Genomic DNA, 17,189 nt, shown 5'->3' with positions numbered 1-17,189 from the left:
CAAAAGTGATGTTTGCTCTGTGTGGGTGCTCAGGCTCATAGCGATCTCTTTCTGTTTGGCTGACTCCCAGGGTGTAGCAGAATGAATAGTTTGTGAATAGAATCAACTGTTTTGACCCAGAAACAAAGCCGAGGGAAAGAGTCCAGGGTAAGCCAGATGACTCGAGATTGTACAAACTGCACTGCTGTTTTAAGACTTTGAGGGTTTTTTTTTTTTTTTGCCTGCTTCCAGAACTTTTAATAAAATGAGTTAATATGTAATGAGCTAATAGGCATATACACAGGACAGGAAGGACGTGGGTGCCTTCATTCCAGAGCAATTGCACCAACAGACACTCTGGGGAATTTGAAGAGGTTTTCTGGCACCAAAACTGACAGGATGTAGACAACATGGCATTACAGTCAACTGCGCAGCTGCTCCTCTTTTTATATGCTAACAGTGGCTTGGAGCTGAATCGGAAATCAGTCTCCGTCACATGGCTGGAAACATGCAAGCATCTACATTTAAAATAACCACAGCATTTGGGAACGAATGTGTGGATTTGCACATATTTTTTCAGAGAGATCATCAGTTGCCCCCATCTGTTATCTCCCTCCCGTTAGCTCCCACACATTGATGTTTGCCCAGGCAAACACTGCATGCATTCAGAGTGATGTGCAGACTTTACACAACCCTGCATGTATGTATGTATGCAGGCGAAGATGTACGCACGAGCTGTAAAGATGTCTTCCAAACAGTGTATGCACTTGTAATTCTCACCCAGTCTGCTCGGAGGAAGCGAGCAAACCTAGCAATTCTACTTGTGGTGTCCAGGCTCTGCTTTCCAAATTAGAAAAGAAAATGTGAGAAGAGTGTGTGAATGTGTGAGAGCAGTGTGTCTGCTCAGTTGTCTTCCCCCGAGGACCTTGGAAAGAGCATCTCCATCAGTCGGGAACAGCAGACAGTTATATCCTTGTTACACGCTAACTGAAGTACTAATTAGAATGTATCTGAAGACTACAAAGAGACAGGAAGAGAAGCACATGGCCTGCAGTATCAGCTGTTCTGGACAGGAGCCTGCAGGATAAGCTTGCTGCCCAATGAGACAGAAAAAAGTATGCATGTATAAGTGATCGCTCTACTTATTGTTTTGCAAAGCTCTTTAATATTACAAGATACATATGTAATACTTTTTTTTATCAAAATTAAACAAGGTAAAGATATGTTATATTCAAAGAGTCTGACAACAATATGTAAAATGTGATTTCTGCTCTGTCATAACAGATTGCAGCAATCTAAAGTTTATTAAGTAATTAAAGAGCCTCACAGAAAAAAAGTAGCTACTGCTGATCTGAGAATAAGGAGAACACATGGTTATGTAAACCCGGTGCTCTGTGGTATTTGACTTCAAGCTGTGCATAGTTTAGGTTTTTATGCTTCTGAACACTGGAAAAAGTAGGACACCGTTCTTTTAGACTAACTGATCCATGAGTTATTAATACACCTGCCGTTTAAGGCTTCTCTGGCTACATTAAAATTCATAAGCTGGCTCTGCAATCTGGGGCTCAGGTGATCTCAGGTAACACTGACAGAACAGGACGTTCAGTAGGTCAGCTCTGTTGTTGACATCACCAGATTTGTGGGAGTGGTTTGTGTCCGTTGTAAACGAGAGGCTAAATGTATAAAGTTCTTCAGCTTCAGTTCTTCATATCTCCTTCATTCATGCCGGCCGCCAAGCCAATGCAACACTGTAGCATTACAACAGTCAGCATGTTCAAAGTTAATTTAAGTATGAAGGGTTGGACCACGGATGGCAGCACCGGGCTACACTGTGACTAAATAATGTTACCACATAAAGTGAGCTAGTGTGACTGTATGGGTAGCTGATTCATTGAATGATACTGCAAGTTAGCAACAGGGCTGTCCCTAATAGGTTACTAGCAATATTGATTATAGATTATTTTTCACGTGATTGAGGAGGATTTCAGAGGAGGGCTGCTAAAGGGCCATGAGAAGTTGCCAAATCTTGCAACAAAGTCACTAACCTGGAAACAATAAGTGGAAGTGAAGGGTGACATAAAAAAAAAAAGAAAACAAATATCAGAATCCTGAAATTAAAAATTGAACACCCACACAATAAACAAACATTTGGGCACAGCCCCAATTAGGAATCAACATTACATTAGTAACCTGCAGCTGGTTCATTAGAATGAAATGAAACAATATGAATATATGTGAAGCAATTAGAGCCTGACTAATATAGGATTTAAAAATCTGATATAGCAGCAAATATTTCTTTCTTTCATATGCAAGAAACAAAGACATTTGTTATGTGTGTGTGTGTGTGTGTGTGTGTGTATATATATATATATATATATATATATATAAATATATATATATATATATATATTTTTTTTTTTTTTTTTTTTTTTTTTTTGAGTCCTTACTGGGTTAATATGTCACAAATAAACTTGCCAAACAAGTTGTGGATTACTCATTACACTCTGCAACTCAGATCAGCTAGTCGTTGTTTGAACACGTGTTGCCAACAGGGAATTTGCAGAGTGCCCCCTGGTGGATAAATGCAATAGCAACACTCGTAACATGGTTGAAGGATGTCTCTCCCGTCCTTTCCTTACTTTTTAAATTTTAATTTGATGGCCATTATAAATGCTGATACTGATATATTGAAGAAAAAAAAAAGCAGAGTCCCCACACAGAGGTGCTTTTAATAGTTCTCATAGTTTTAATAGTTGTAAATTAACTTATTTTTAATATGGTCATACTATTTATCATGCATGTCTCTTTTTTTCAATTTTGATACAACATATCTAAAATTGTCTGATATATCGGGGGAGCCAATATATCAATATACGTATCTACAAGCAGTCAATAGACTTTCATAAGCACTGAAGTCAAAAACATCCATGATTTTATGCTACTTCATGATGTCATCAAACTGCCTTTTGACTGTTCTGATTGAGAGAGACCTTGGAGCCTAACTGCATTCAAATCTCACTGCTCTAAAATGATTAGATGGAAATTTAGATAAAATAGTAAATTTAGGTGACAAAATCCGCCTAGGAAGCTTTTTGGCATCACTGCTATTTATTTTGCTCATGCACACTCATTACGTTGGTGGTTCTTTTCATATGTCAGCTGCCGAGACAATGAGGATTGACTGCATGACTAACTATCAAAGTGAAACCATGTAATGAGTTAGCCAGCAGCTCGACTCTACGGGACTCCTAATTCACCCTGACATCCCATCAAAAGTTAACTGCACTCAAACTTCATAGACTGTCCTCTACAACCCCAGGGCTCCATCAGCTATGGCTGCTCGGGACTGTGTCAAGCAGGCGCAGATGTGCTCAGCTTTGAATATTTCTTAGGTGCAGAGTATGAGGGAGGGTTAAAAAAAAAGAGCGAGAATGACGGAGTAAGAGACGGTGAAAAAAGAAAAGTTGGATGGAGACAAAGTAAGAAGCAGAAAGACAGACACAGCGAGTCAACGAGACAGAGCTGGAAAGAAAAAGACAGACTGAAATGACCCACTTTGCAGCACAAACACATATGAGCTAAATATAACTGCTTTTCACTAGGGTTTAATATTTTTCCCGAAAATGACATGAATCAAATCCCGGGAAATGACGAGCCATTTCCCGGGAATCCCGGGAAAAAGTTTATTTATTTTTTTATTTTAATTAGGCCTTCTGTAGCCTGTGTCGGCCTTAACCTATTGTGATATTGTAGCGGTAGCTTTCCAGCTATGTCCTGTTATGCCCAGTAGGGGGCAACGTCGGCTTGATTAACGCAATAAAACCTACATCTCGACATTCGAGTGCTCGAGCTATGCGGTGTTGTATCGTTCCTCAACACTCCCTTAACAAATATAATTCGAACATTCCTCCATTGTACATGGAATTATACCAAGATATTTTACAACTGCTGGTGCAAAACAATACGGTTCATCTCCACAGCATTGATAAAGGCTCAGCCACGCTGTCGTGGCGACATCTGTTGCACTATATCTCCACCAGTGGAACGCTGTAATAGTCATTGAAAAGTTAACTACCGTACTGCACTATAATATGACATAACACAGGGCCTTGAGTAATGCACTACGACTTGGTCATTGCCATTCTGGCAACAGCAAATTTATAACACCGTGTCTGAGGGTTAAAGTAGGTTCGCTGTGAATCGTCTTTTGAAAAACTGGCCAATCCTTATAGCCTAAAAAATATACATTTTACTCAACTCCATTTTAAAAGCGAAATATGTTAAATCAATCTATTTCATGATAATTTCTTCACACATTAGGCCCGTATCCTAATTCATGATTGTTAGTAAGCGGCTGCAAACGAGGAAAAGAAACACTCGAAGTTAAACAGATATTTCTTTATTGTTCAGGGCAGGCATATTTTATAGGCTATATAATGCAATATAACAATATATAATAATATAAAATTATATAATACAAAATACCTTAGGGTAAACACATTGCCTACGATTTCAACAAATTAAAGAGGAAAAAAGTACAACTGTGTAATACCTCTATTAAAACGCTTGAGATGAAGGCTGAAGCCTTAAACGGAGGCTGAATGTGCCTGAAATGAAGAGTAATGCTTTTCGCATTAAACAAACCCTTCTCTCAATATTTCCTTAAATTTAACATTCTGAAGCTTTCTTTTCTTTCTGAAAGTCAAATCGACGCGCGCGACTTTTTTCCCGGTTTCCCGTCTAACGTTTCCCGGGAAACGGGAAATGGTTCTGATCGCATTTCCCGGGAATCCCGGATCCCGGGATTAAACCCTACTTTTCACTTTGGCTTGCTGTGATGCAGCTTTCTGCCTCTATCCCAGGCATAAAACTGTTAACATGCACCACTTCAAAGACAGACAGTGAACGGGTGATAAAAATAGAGTGTCTTAATTTAGAGCTGAGTAACAACTATTAATATTTAATGAGACACAAACTTCCTCCATTTGGCCAAAACAACAGAAGCTATTACAGATTAATGGGAAAGTTTCTGATTGGAGCGAGTCTGATCAGTTAGCCGGTCCACTATGTGGGACCTCTTTTGAGCCTTTCACTTTTTTCCTTAAAGCAGTTTGAAGTAGCTTTCTCAATATAACAATCCAAGCAACTATATAAATAAATATATTTCACAGGCTGGGCAGCACAGTGGTGTGGCGGTTAGCCTCTCAGCAAGAAGGTCCTGGGTTTGAATCCACCATGTGGCCGGGGCCGTTCTCTGGGGAGTTTGCATGCTCTCCCGGTGTCTGCGTAGTTCTCTCCAGATACTCTGGCTTCTTCCCACAATCCAAAGACATGCAGTTAGTTTGGTTGGGTTCATTTGTGAAACTGAACTGCGAGTGAGTGCGAGTGGTTGCCTGTTTCTCTGTGACAGGCTGGCAGCCCGTGCAGGGTGCACCCTACCTCTCGCCCTATGGTAGCTGGGACAGGCTCCAGCTCCCCTGCAACCCTGAATTAGATAAGCTTAAGTGAATGGGTGGGTGGAAATATGGAGTTTTTGTTAGACAGTGCATTTAAAGTGCTTACAGTGCAGAGTCACGATCAGTCCAAAGTATCACAGTGTCTCTTCTGATGACGCAAACAGCAGCATTCATATAAAGACATAAAATGCTTACATTCTTCAGCCTAAGGAGGGACTGTGTCTGATTAAGCAGCCTGGGTATCAGGCATGATGTGACCAGTGCAATTTCTCCATTAGTTCCAGTCATTTTCAGTCAAGCCGTGGTTGGCCAGCCAATACAGTAATGAACAAAACCCAGCATTACAGCACTGTGTGGCCATATGCTAACTTGGAAAAAAAATTACTGTATGGATCACATGACACCCATACAGCGTACTTTGCAAATATGAAAGACCTTGCTCAACCTTGGAAACAAAAGTCTTTGTTTTTCTTCTCCTTTTCCTTCTCCTCCTCCTACTCCAGGGATCGCCACAGAGGATCATCTGCTGCCTCCTTACTCTATCCCTAGCATCCGCTTCTGTCACACCAATCCTCTGCATGTCCTTCTTCACTACATCCATGAACCTCCTCTGAGGTCTTCCTCTTTTCCTCCATCTTTAACATCCGTACATACATACATCTCATGTATCCACTATCCCTCCTCTGCACATGTCCAAACCATCTCAGCCTTGCCTCTCTAACTACGTCTCCAAGCTGCTCAATCTGTGCTGGTAAAGCAGATAAAAGATTGAAATACTGGAAAGGTAATAGAAGAGAAAAAGTCATATAGTTGTGTCCTTCTGTTCTACAGTATGAAAAAATCTAAAACCTCGCCCCATGTTCATACCCACTTGCATACCTGTCCTTACTAGATAGGCAGGGGCAGGTTTATTGCATATCTGTTTTAGAACAACTGAAAAGCCTTTCTTTTCATGTTTACTGAGTCCTGCATGTAAATCTTTTTATTTATTAGTGAGGATATAATACCCTGTAATCTTTTAAACTGGAATTTCCCACTGTAGGACACATCTAAAAGTGGTCCCCTGATGTTTTGTGCAATGGAGCTGCTCTGGGCTCATTGTACCCCAACATACTGCTGTTCTTCAACAGCCTGAATAAATTAGAAGTGTTCCAATTAGTTCTGTTGCCACCTCCCTGCAAAACACTTATACTGAATTACAATTAACATTTTGCACTGTGGAGCACTCCTGTAAATGGAGGATGAGTTTCTTCAGCTTTGACACGTCTTGTTTTACAATTATGCACCCTGTTTTACAGCATATGCACACACTTCCTAACTGAACTAACGTTCCAATTTAATTCCACCTTAAAATAATCTACCTCAAAGCTTAAAATGCCACATAACGACTGTCTTCACCTGACAGTGACTCTCCGTTTATGCCCACTATATCATCAGTGACACCCAAACTGTCTCAGATCAGCAGCTTCAATCAGTCAGCAGAATGGAGCACAGATGACTTCATGGTCACCGGGGTTTGAAGCTGACATAAAGCCAAGTTTTTTTGTATTTGACACACCAGGGTGCCAGATATTCACAAAAAGCAGAAAGGTCATTCTTTTGGAAAGAGAAGAGAAGTGCACGAAAGGCCGGGAGAACTCTGCAAGGGTGAAATGAGCAAAGAATGACTGGAACATTCAGCAAAATTTGTCTCTTCCCCCGGGCTTCATTTCCCTGATGCTCACACTTCACAAAGGTCGATAAAGCTACTGTATACAGTAGATTTTGTTCTGCCCTGTTTGGTGGTACAGACAAGAACCCGTGTTGTCAGCCGGGGACTTTAATAATGCATTAAAAAGAAGGCCTTAACAGAAGTTAGACAGAAACCATTTGCATCAAACACAACAGAAATCTACACTCTTCTCACCATATTGCCTTCATTCATTTGCATATTCATCACATCTAAATGTGGAAAATTGACACCTTTTCTCCCTTTCATCTGTGTAATTCTGAGAGCATAATTAGCATATGGATCAGGATTCAAGTTGACTGAGCTGCAGGACAAAGCAGCCTGAGGCTACAAATGACGTTTTAACCACATGAGTGGGACGTCTTGGTGCAAGTGTGATATGAATAGAGAAATAACCATAATTTCATAACTTTTTTTAAATCTTAAAAAACTCCTTATTAACATATTTAACTGGTAGATATGTGAGTGCAGTTCTTCCAGAACTGATGGGGCATCATGTGCCTACAAGTCTTCTAGTCTGCCCTTACTGTACATGCTGCAGATAAAGACAAAGAAGGAAACAGAAGGACATCCACAAGCACAGGAAAAACTAGACATAGAAGATGGCGACTGGTGCAGCTGCCCCAGCTCATTGATAAGAATGACATATTTGGGAAGTACTTCATGCTTTGAGATGAATGACCATGGAGTGATAGCTGATTTGCAAAAGCGAATATGCAAACAATGCTCCTGTGCTTTTCAGACCGAGTGAGGAATTTAGCAAAACACTTAAAAGATCAGCATCCAGATGAGTTCAAGGAATTCAAGGTGGATGAGTTTCAATTCAATGTCCAACAACATCCAAAGTATTATATTTCTTATGTTACCATTTTTTAAGACAGCTGGCATTGTATTGTGAAATCTGCTATGTTCCTATAGGCTAAAATGTTTGCAATGGTTAACGCTTTATAAATGGATAAGCGGAAGAGAATGGATGGATGGAAATGTTGATGCTAACTTAATGTAACTAACATTATGCCTCGTAGTAATGTTGGCAGGCTGCTCACCAACCATTCTGACATTTCAGTCCTGTCAACAAACTATAATGTTGACATTTTAAATAATGGTCTGCCACCCCATGTCAGTGATTTAAAATGCCTTTTTAATAAAGGACTTTATGTTTAGGTACATGGAATAATCATTTTGTTGTCAAATTGGGTATCATGGCATCGCAACCTCTGTGTCATTTTGGCTCATTGGGCATATATTTTGCAACCAAAGTGTTTGAGGGAAAGGATTTTGACACCTACCTTTAGTCTGTTTCACAGGAAATATTTTACTTCACTTTCCCTACTAAGTCAAGATATCTGTCTATTTTATTTTAAAAAGGTCTATTACACCAGGTTTACTTTTATGGTACAGTTGCTTCTTTTTCTTGGCTGCTCCCTCGTTTGCAAGGGGTTGCCACAGTAGACGGCTCCATGTATGCGCAGATTTTTATGCCAGATACCCTTCCTGATGCAACCCTCCCAGGGATTTGTGTCTCCCCCTGGTCTCAAACAAGGTATCTTTCATATGTTAGGCAAATGTATTAACCACTATATTATGGCACTACCAGCAAGAAAAATAAGTATAGGCATGCAGAAAACGTATTTTCTATGCTTAAAATGAAAGTAATTGCCTGTTTTCTGTGATTTTACTTTGTCCTTTTACTTGTACAAAGAATGAGGATTCCAACAAGTTCTAGTAAAACCAAGTGAATATAAACTAGTGCTGCAGAAAAACAAAGTGTCCAGACCAGACACACTTGGCCTTTCCTTCTCCTGGATTTCTTTCTCTCAAGCTGACAGTCAGACACAGCGATGCGAGCTGAGCCAGCTAAAGCACTCAGACCAGGGACAGATCCAATAGAACTGTAATGAATAACCCCCTGACATTTGTTAGACAGATTCTTCCAGGTAGTTGCCCTTTACATCAATTGTGGAAGTAGCAGAAATCTTTGCAAGTCCGTTAATGAGAGACTCTCATTTGTGAAAGTTGCTGGAGGACAAGTTTGTGCCTGCAAATACTTTTATATCTGCTTATCTCTTATTCTAAACTCCAGGCAGCAGCACTTCAGTGTGGCACATCAAACATGGCTCCCTTGACATTTGCTGCATCTTCTGTCATCTTAATCCCATTCCTGCTGAGTAAGGTTTGAAAGATGCTCTTCCACCGTAGTAACTCCTTATTAAATTGACTAAGATGTAATCCCATTCCACTGACACAAATAAACATGTTTATTCTCCTAATTCTAGTCCTGGGCTAGATCCGGGGGCAAGGACTTGAAATGAGTTTTCTGAATGGGTGCACAGGCAGGCAGAGCAGGGCAGGACAGATCAAGGAGGCTGGATGCACAGAGGCAAAAAGGAAGAAGGGAAATGAACAGCCTCATCCACGGGGCTAAACACTACTGTGACTGGACCCGGGGTCCAGCTCTTAGCACTTTTTATGTGTGTCTACGTGCACGCGTCTCCTGACACATGTTAGCCTTTTAGTAGTCTGCCCAGTGAAATTATACTTATGTGAGCATTGAAAAAAAAAATAGTGCTTCTTTCACCCTGATAATAACACTGAATGCTGGTGGGTGGATGATTAAGACTACATACCATGTAGTGTTCCCACCATGACTGTTCCTCCTTTCTGCACTACCTCAGATATGATCGAAAAAGTGAAAATCCAACCAAAATTATCTCGAGACTGAGTTATCTTGTAAAACGGTTTCAGTTGCGAGTGATAAAACATCACCTGGCAGGAATGAAGGCTTAATCAGATTCACTGGAAAGTTATCACAGCTGCACTGACTTGCTCCTCTCTGAACATACACATGCAAACAACAGAATTTTAAAAAAATGCTACAGTATAAATAAAACAAGCTAATCTACTTGATCTTATTCAATTTAGTTGTGCTGCGTGCTGTGCAAAATGTTAAGCAAGCTTCAATTTGCATAAGAATCCTGCATTTTATTATTTTTTTTTTTTTGCCAGAGCCTTCTCTGTCCCATTTTGACGCAACTCTATTTTTGGTCTGAACACGGCCTCACGGCGCCAATGTCTTCTATCAGAACTGCTGTTCAGAAGTGCTCACACCTTCCCGAGTGTGTGGATGTGGGTGTGTGTGACCATTTCTGTAAAGTTCCCAAACTAACAGTCCAACATTAACACCCACTCAACCAAGCCTTCATAATTCACAACCAAAGTGAGAAAGGAGCCAGCGTTCAAACTTCTGTCTCTTTTTTAATATGAAATGTATAATGTCGTACAAGTAAAACACTAATACACTTCTATACTAACGATATTGCTTCTCTGTCCTCTCTATGATGGCCAGCTCTACACTCAGTCATTGTATTGGTTCATTTCTGATATAACTGAGACCCTCAGTCAGTAGAAAGCTAAAATTAACTTCAACTGTTAAGTGATGACTTTGATATAAGCCTTTATATAGCAAGGACACTTGATGTCTCCATCTGTGCTGAGGACTCCAGGGAAAATGATCTAAAGCTATGTCACCAGGATCCTGTGCCAAGTTTATGGAGTGTAGTTGCAGTGCCTGCCATGAAGTTTGTAAAAGAAGAATAAGTACTAGAGGTCCACTGACTGACCAGCCAGAGAATCAGAATCGTCCGATTTCCAGCATTCTCAGCGCTGACCAGTGATTAGCATGTGGCTGTGGTCATTAGAGAGTTCTTCAGTGTGCATGAGGAAGACATAAAGTTCACCAAAGTAAACCGTGGGGGAACCCAAACCACGAAAATGTTCGTAACAACAAACCTAACACTTAAATTGCCCTCACCCAACTGAACATGCCCAGTTTGAAGAAGCTAACAAAGGCAAAGTGGCTAAAGCTAAAGCTATCCAGAGCTCACTGCCAGCCACGAGCCAGCAGCCTCGGTATGAGCAGTGAAAGGATCAAATTTACAGGAAAATTATGGAGACAAGTGAAAAAGAAGAAAGGGTCAATGTCATGTTGTATGATGAAGTTATACTGGAAAATGGTGCAAGTACCTGACATTTGTTTTGCTAATTATTCTGTTTCACCTGCTTTTGTTTGGTCAAGTAAAATATGTCAGGTAAATGTGGGTGTGCAGCAACTCATTTTCCATGTAATTATTTGTATCTCTTTGTGCAGAGCACTTTATTTTCAGTTGTTTCAGTGAGAGAAGATCCTGTACTGCAGGACGGGATCTGCAGTTTGGGGGAAATTGTAAAGTTTAATAGTTTCTTTTATTATGAAAATAATATGTTGCACTGAAGAAACATGGACTTTTTGCTTGTACATTCTGTTAGTTATAGTTCTGAGAAAGACAATTAGAATAATCAAAAATCAGTGTCGGCGGGTCACACTTTAAAAAAAACAAACAAACAAAAGGAGTCGGCCAAGAAAACTCTCGTACATGTGTATCAGCGTCTAAGTTGTAATGACCAATGAACACACTTTCACTGACTCAGAATCTAATATGTGAAAAAAAGGGTATCAGACCGCCTCAGATGTGTGCCCATCTTCTTCTCAGCCTTTTCTCTTTTCCAACTAAGATGTAAAACAACATGCAGAGAATATTCATTCACAAAAAACAGTGTCTACACCAGAAAACATTGCCTCTTAAACTGGCTATAATCAAACTTCACACTACCAACCGTAATTAAACCTTGCTCGTGAGTGTAAGCCAAACTATGTGCCAGCTTATCATTAAAGAGCATTGTAAATATTTGCGCTTTCTTTGTTATCTTGCATAAACTGAATTTGCAAAGCATCGCTAATCAAAAGTGCCTTTCAAAGTAAAGCTCAAATGGGGTGCAGCAGTCTCCAAAGTCCTGATTTCTCAAAGAGCTTTTTGTCTTCTTATGGGTTATAAATTCTTAAATATTTGACCTATATTCTCTGTCTGAGAAGGGTTGGTGGAGCACTGGAGCAGAGCACAGTGGCACAGCAGAGTTGTTGTGATTTGTTTTGTTTTGCTTTGTTTTTCATCACATCTTAAATTAAAAGTGATGGTTATGCCGCGAGCCTCGTCCCCCCCCCCCCCCCCCCCCCCCCCCCCCCCCCCCCCCCCCACGGGGACAGTTTAGCAACAACTGCAGAGACAAAAAAAAAAAATTAATAAGATCTGATCTAAAAAAAGAAACAGGAATTTTTATGCAGCTGTGGCAAATTTAGAAATGGAGATCATTGAACAATATGAGACCCGAACAGGGAGGCGAAACAGCAAAAGCACAATCATTACCTTTATTTTCAATTAATCCATCTGATTTTTTTAGCATATAAAATGTACAGACAATCCACTGAACATTATTGCTTTTCTGATCAAAAAAAAATACACGCTTTATACAAAATATCACACAAAATCTCTTGTAACCAAAAGATGCCAAGATTATTTGACTGCACAAATAGTCACTGATCAAGTCCTCAACAATAAACTACTTGATTTCACAACTAAGGGACCACTAAGGGATTACAAGCCCCCAGTTAAATGATTTTAAGATATATTTATATGTCTTTTTTAATGTTAAATCTAAATATGAAAAATAGAGCTGTCATTGTTGATACAGATTTTGAATGTTTCCCTCTTGAATTGAAGAATAGAAGAATCTCTCAGGCAAGTTAAATCCTTCAGAGAATACCAGATAACTTCCTTCCTTCTACTTTGAGTCACAGTATTTTTCTGAGCACCTTCAGTGAGAAAACGGTTGATATCAGTATATTTCACCTTCAGTATAAGGCTCTGCAGGGTGTTGGTGGCAGCTTTGAAAAAGTTAGTGCAGCTTTTTTGTCCGTGTGTGATTTTCTTCTATATTCTGGCTGTTGCAGCTTCAGTGAATGGGGACGTAATTAATCTCTCTGAGTGACACAAGTAAATGAATCTTGATTGAATCCGAGTTATTCCATGGCTATGTGGATAGTGACAGTTTGTTACAATATCTCCGATAGATGGGACAATTCTGTACAATTTATTGTGAGTGTGAAATCATTTGATGGGAATGATGATGTCATAATTTTCAGCTGTAGTGGCAGATGATGCTACTCCTACTCTGACAAGAAAGGGATGAAGAAATGGATGAAACTATTCAGCTCTGGAACAAAGTGTGCATCTGCAGACTTTGTTCAGCCTGCATGAATGAAACTATACATGGGGGGAAATGCTGGAAGGTTGGTTATAGCTGCTGCTGTGCTCCTTGTATCTAAGATGAGACAGGTGGCAGTATCTTTACACCTGCAGGTCAGCTGTCTGCACTAAAAGGAGGCAACAGCATCTGAGCAGTAAAGACACAACTTACAAGCTGCAAAATATGTCTTGAGCATGAAGAGCTGCTGCTAAAGTGGGGGCCAGACAACTCCAGCAGAGCTTGAGAAGCTTTAAAGTGGCCTTCAACCTTACACTGAGTTAAACTAATAAGAGGAGAAGGATGACTGTGATCAACAGCTCCAGTGGCAAGCAGAAAAGCTTCACTAAAAATCTACACGGACCTTAACATGAGAGAAAATATGAGGAGCCATGATTTAGAGAAAGTCAGACAGCATGCACCTCTCCCCGCGCTGTTTAATCTGTTATCAATGTCGTGCACATAAATCCCGGACCCTATAACCCCATATCCTCACTGAGACGACTTAAACCAAAGAAAACAGGAGAGACGGGTTCGGGTCAGACAGCACGTGGATATGGTTGTGCATAAAAAATGTCCTACATGAAAACCTGATCTTGCGTATGCAAGCGCGCCACAGTGTCATACCAAACATACCTGCATGGGCAGATGCACAAACAAAGGACTGCACTGCAAAAAACCCTCTCAAATGAGAGAGCTGGCTGCACTGAATGCATGCCCCTAACATACCTCTCATTGGATTCTGGATCCACAAGATGCCTCCGATAAGGTGAGGAGACTGGCCGAGCATTGCGACTCAGTGACTGTCACTTCCCTCACCTCAAACGTCCGGAGCGAGCACCTTAACTACCTGTATATTAACACTCACGGGGAGACGCAGGTGACTACCCGGGTCCACATGTCACACCACCTGCTGACAGATGAGCAGCGTCAAACAGACTGTTCTTGTGGAACTGGTTGAGCGCTCACACGGCGCTCTGTTGCATCACACACACACAAAAAAAAGAGACTCGTGAATATATCCTCGGAGAAACCGATTTCTTTGAATGTTCTCCCATAAAAGTGCCTCGATATCCTCCAGAGAAAATGCCGAGGTGACCATGCAAAAGGACTGGACGCTCCTCGGTCGCAAACCTGTTAACCAGGCTCCAATCGCAGTAACGCCGAGGCGCACACGCAGCACAATGTAAATACAGAAAGAGGCTGCGCGTTAACACGAGGCTTTATGGTGTGTGATCATGGATCTGAATACCAGCCTTACATTAATTCAATTGTACAGTGTAATAATAAGCTAGGCGAAGATGACCAAGACAGCGCATCTAACGCTGAGAGAGCAAAGACCGCAACATCACTCAATCACAGCCTTAAACAGCTGACCCGGCGGTGTCTAGGTTGAGCCATGTAAAGCCTTTCATATGTTAACTATAACTATTGTCTGCAATATTTGAAACGAAACAGAAAAAGGACACGCCACTGTGGACGGCACATGGTGAGGCGCCTTACCTTCCACGGCCATTGTGCTACTCCACAGATTTGGGCATCACTGGCAAAGGGATCAGGCGAAATGTAAAACTCAACGCTCGCTCATTGTACCTTGTTTGGTGTGTTATCATCACTTTGCTGCGGGCAAGCCGGAGCGCACAGCTGCTGCCGCGCCTCAAAGGATTCTGGGAAGTGTAGGCTCAGCGATTTCTGGAGGGAAGGGGACAGTTTAGCAGAGAAAGCTGTTTGACTGTCGCTGGAAACCGCGAGGCACGTGGCTGTGTACGCAGCAGGTTTCAGTACAATTAAATTCAAGTGTTTAGTATAAAAAACACGCGAAGAAGTAACAAAAGAATAAAATAACTAAAACATTACGTGAGAGTAAGCGCTCTCTCTGGATCTAGATTTTAGTGCAATTACATAATGGAACCCAGAAGAAGACATATAAGATAAATCCTGCCGTCAAGGCAGAATAAATAATTAGTTCCATCCTTTTAACTAATTAGTTTCTGGGTCAATAACTCACGAGAAAATCGTTTAAACACAATCCCACCACTTTGTAACTGCAGTGAGGTAGACAACAATACAGCTAATTTCATCAAAGTGTGGTAACTACATTGTAGCTCACTGTCTGCCTTACTGGCTCCTGCCAGAACAGGAGTGGACATCTCCCACACTGGGACCATTTGACTGTTTTGAGTCCACTGTCGCGTCGGATGCCTTTAAAAAAATGGCTTTTGCTGTCACCATATCTCTAGGATGACTGATTTCTATGGGAAGTTTTAGACTGACATGATTGACAGCTCTCTACAAATTATGGATTTTAGGAATTACTTTTTTAGGGATTAGGGATTATCTTTTGGAAGATTATTAAGACTTTATGCTATAATGAACTTAGCACAAGAAGTAAGGAAACTGGTGTTTGGCTGATTATTTCTTTGTTGTAACAATGCTTCTCGGCAATGAATCATATATGGTTGGAAAGACTGTTTATTTCCCCTCAAAGGTAAGGAATGGTAAGGAAAATACATTTGTGGGTTGAGCAGCAGAGTTGAGTATGTGGGGGTTGCGCCCATGAAAAACTTGCCAAATCTTCTCTGTCAATGCCAAACAGCTGATTGCAATCGTCTAGTCCAGAGGCAATGAGGGAGGGGCTAATTGTTCAGTTATTTGGAAAGTATTGGTCTAACCTTTGCAATATTAATTGTAGCTCATGTATCAAGTATTTGGGCTTGATTTGGGATCAATATCTGAATGGAGAAAGCATTGTGAATAGAATAATTTTAAAAAATCCAGTGCTAAGTTAAAGTTTCTTTGTCGGCGAGCGACTCATGTGATCCGAACAACAAAGAGAGTGTTGTATTGGCTCTTATTCAAAGTCATTATGACAATGCCGGTAACTCACGGTATTCTGGTTTTTCAAAAAAGCTTCAGGTTATACTGCAGGTATGCCAGAAGAAATGCACCAGCCAAAAGGCATGTTGGTGCTAATGAATTTGTCAGGCAGATATGTTACCTGTAAGTATGCGTCTGGCTCAGTTGAAGCTTAATCTTGTTTTTAACATTTTGAATGCCACTGCACCAACTATTTTGGCTTCAATTTTATTAATAAGCTTCATTCAATTAATACCAGATCTAGTGCATCATCCTTGCATATCCTTCCTTCACAGTTGCATTTTATATGTGAATTGACTCATTTTAAGAAAGCTATAAACTGGTATTTTTTGAATCAGTTGTTGTATCAAATACTTTCATTTAGTTTTGGTTTTTGTTACTGTGTATGTCTAATATTTTTCTTCTTTGTCTCTGTTTTCTGGGACCACAATGGAAATAAATATTTGCAGAGGAGGGATAGCGCATATATTGGACAAATGATGTTGAAGATGGAACTGCCAGGCAGGGAGAAAGTGGGAGACCACAGAGAAGATTCATGGAACCAGGGCATGCAGAGGATTGGTGTGACAGGGGAGGATGTTAGGGACAGGGAGGCAGATGATCCGATGTGGCAATCCCTAAAGGGACCAGCTGAAAGAAGAAGAAAGATGAACAAGATGGAATACATAGGATACGAGCCAAAAGTAAAACATCATCCATAGTCATGTGGTTGTTAAATTATAGCAAACACAAGAGGAAACGCATTAATCATCATTTCAGGTTCCAGACAGGTGGTACAGGGATGGCAAGTTACAGCTGGATAATCAAAACCAAGTATCTCATGCAGTGTAGCTAACCTGCACAGACAGACTGTATTTTTGGATCATAGAGAGTGACAGCGTGATGAAGTCTACCCATTGTTTTCAGCATTTTTCTTATGTGGAGGTTATCACTCATCAGCGCACACAGGTATGTCTGCTGGATCATCTATCTGTCAACTTCCTGATTTCTTTTGTTTCACGGTCTGTTCAGCCTGTTTGCAGGGTTTCAGC

At 40.7% G+C, this 17,189-nt stretch overlaps 1 protein-coding gene across 1 annotated transcript in view; it reads right to left on the bottom strand.

Moving 5' to 3' along the window:
- Positions 1-14,890, bottom strand: part of samd12 (sterile alpha motif domain containing 12) — a 115,483-nt gene extending 100,593 nt beyond the window's left edge. The window contains exon 1 of the mRNA XM_030741820.1: positions 14,785-14,890. Coding sequence (XP_030597680.1) covers positions 14,785-14,797 — 13 coding nt within the window. The 5' untranslated portion in view covers positions 14,798-14,890. The remainder of the gene's footprint in view (positions 1-14,784) is intronic.
- Positions 14,891-17,189: the final 2,299 nt, after the last annotated feature.

The sequence above is a fragment of the Archocentrus centrarchus genome, chromosome 11 (genome assembly GCF_007364275.1).
Source record: "Archocentrus centrarchus isolate MPI-CPG fArcCen1 chromosome 11, fArcCen1, whole genome shotgun sequence".
NCBI lineage: Eukaryota > Metazoa > Chordata > Actinopteri > Cichliformes > Cichlidae > Archocentrus > Archocentrus centrarchus.
The sequence above is the reverse complement of the archived record's forward strand: the minus strand, read 5'-3'. Positions and strand labels throughout refer to the sequence as shown.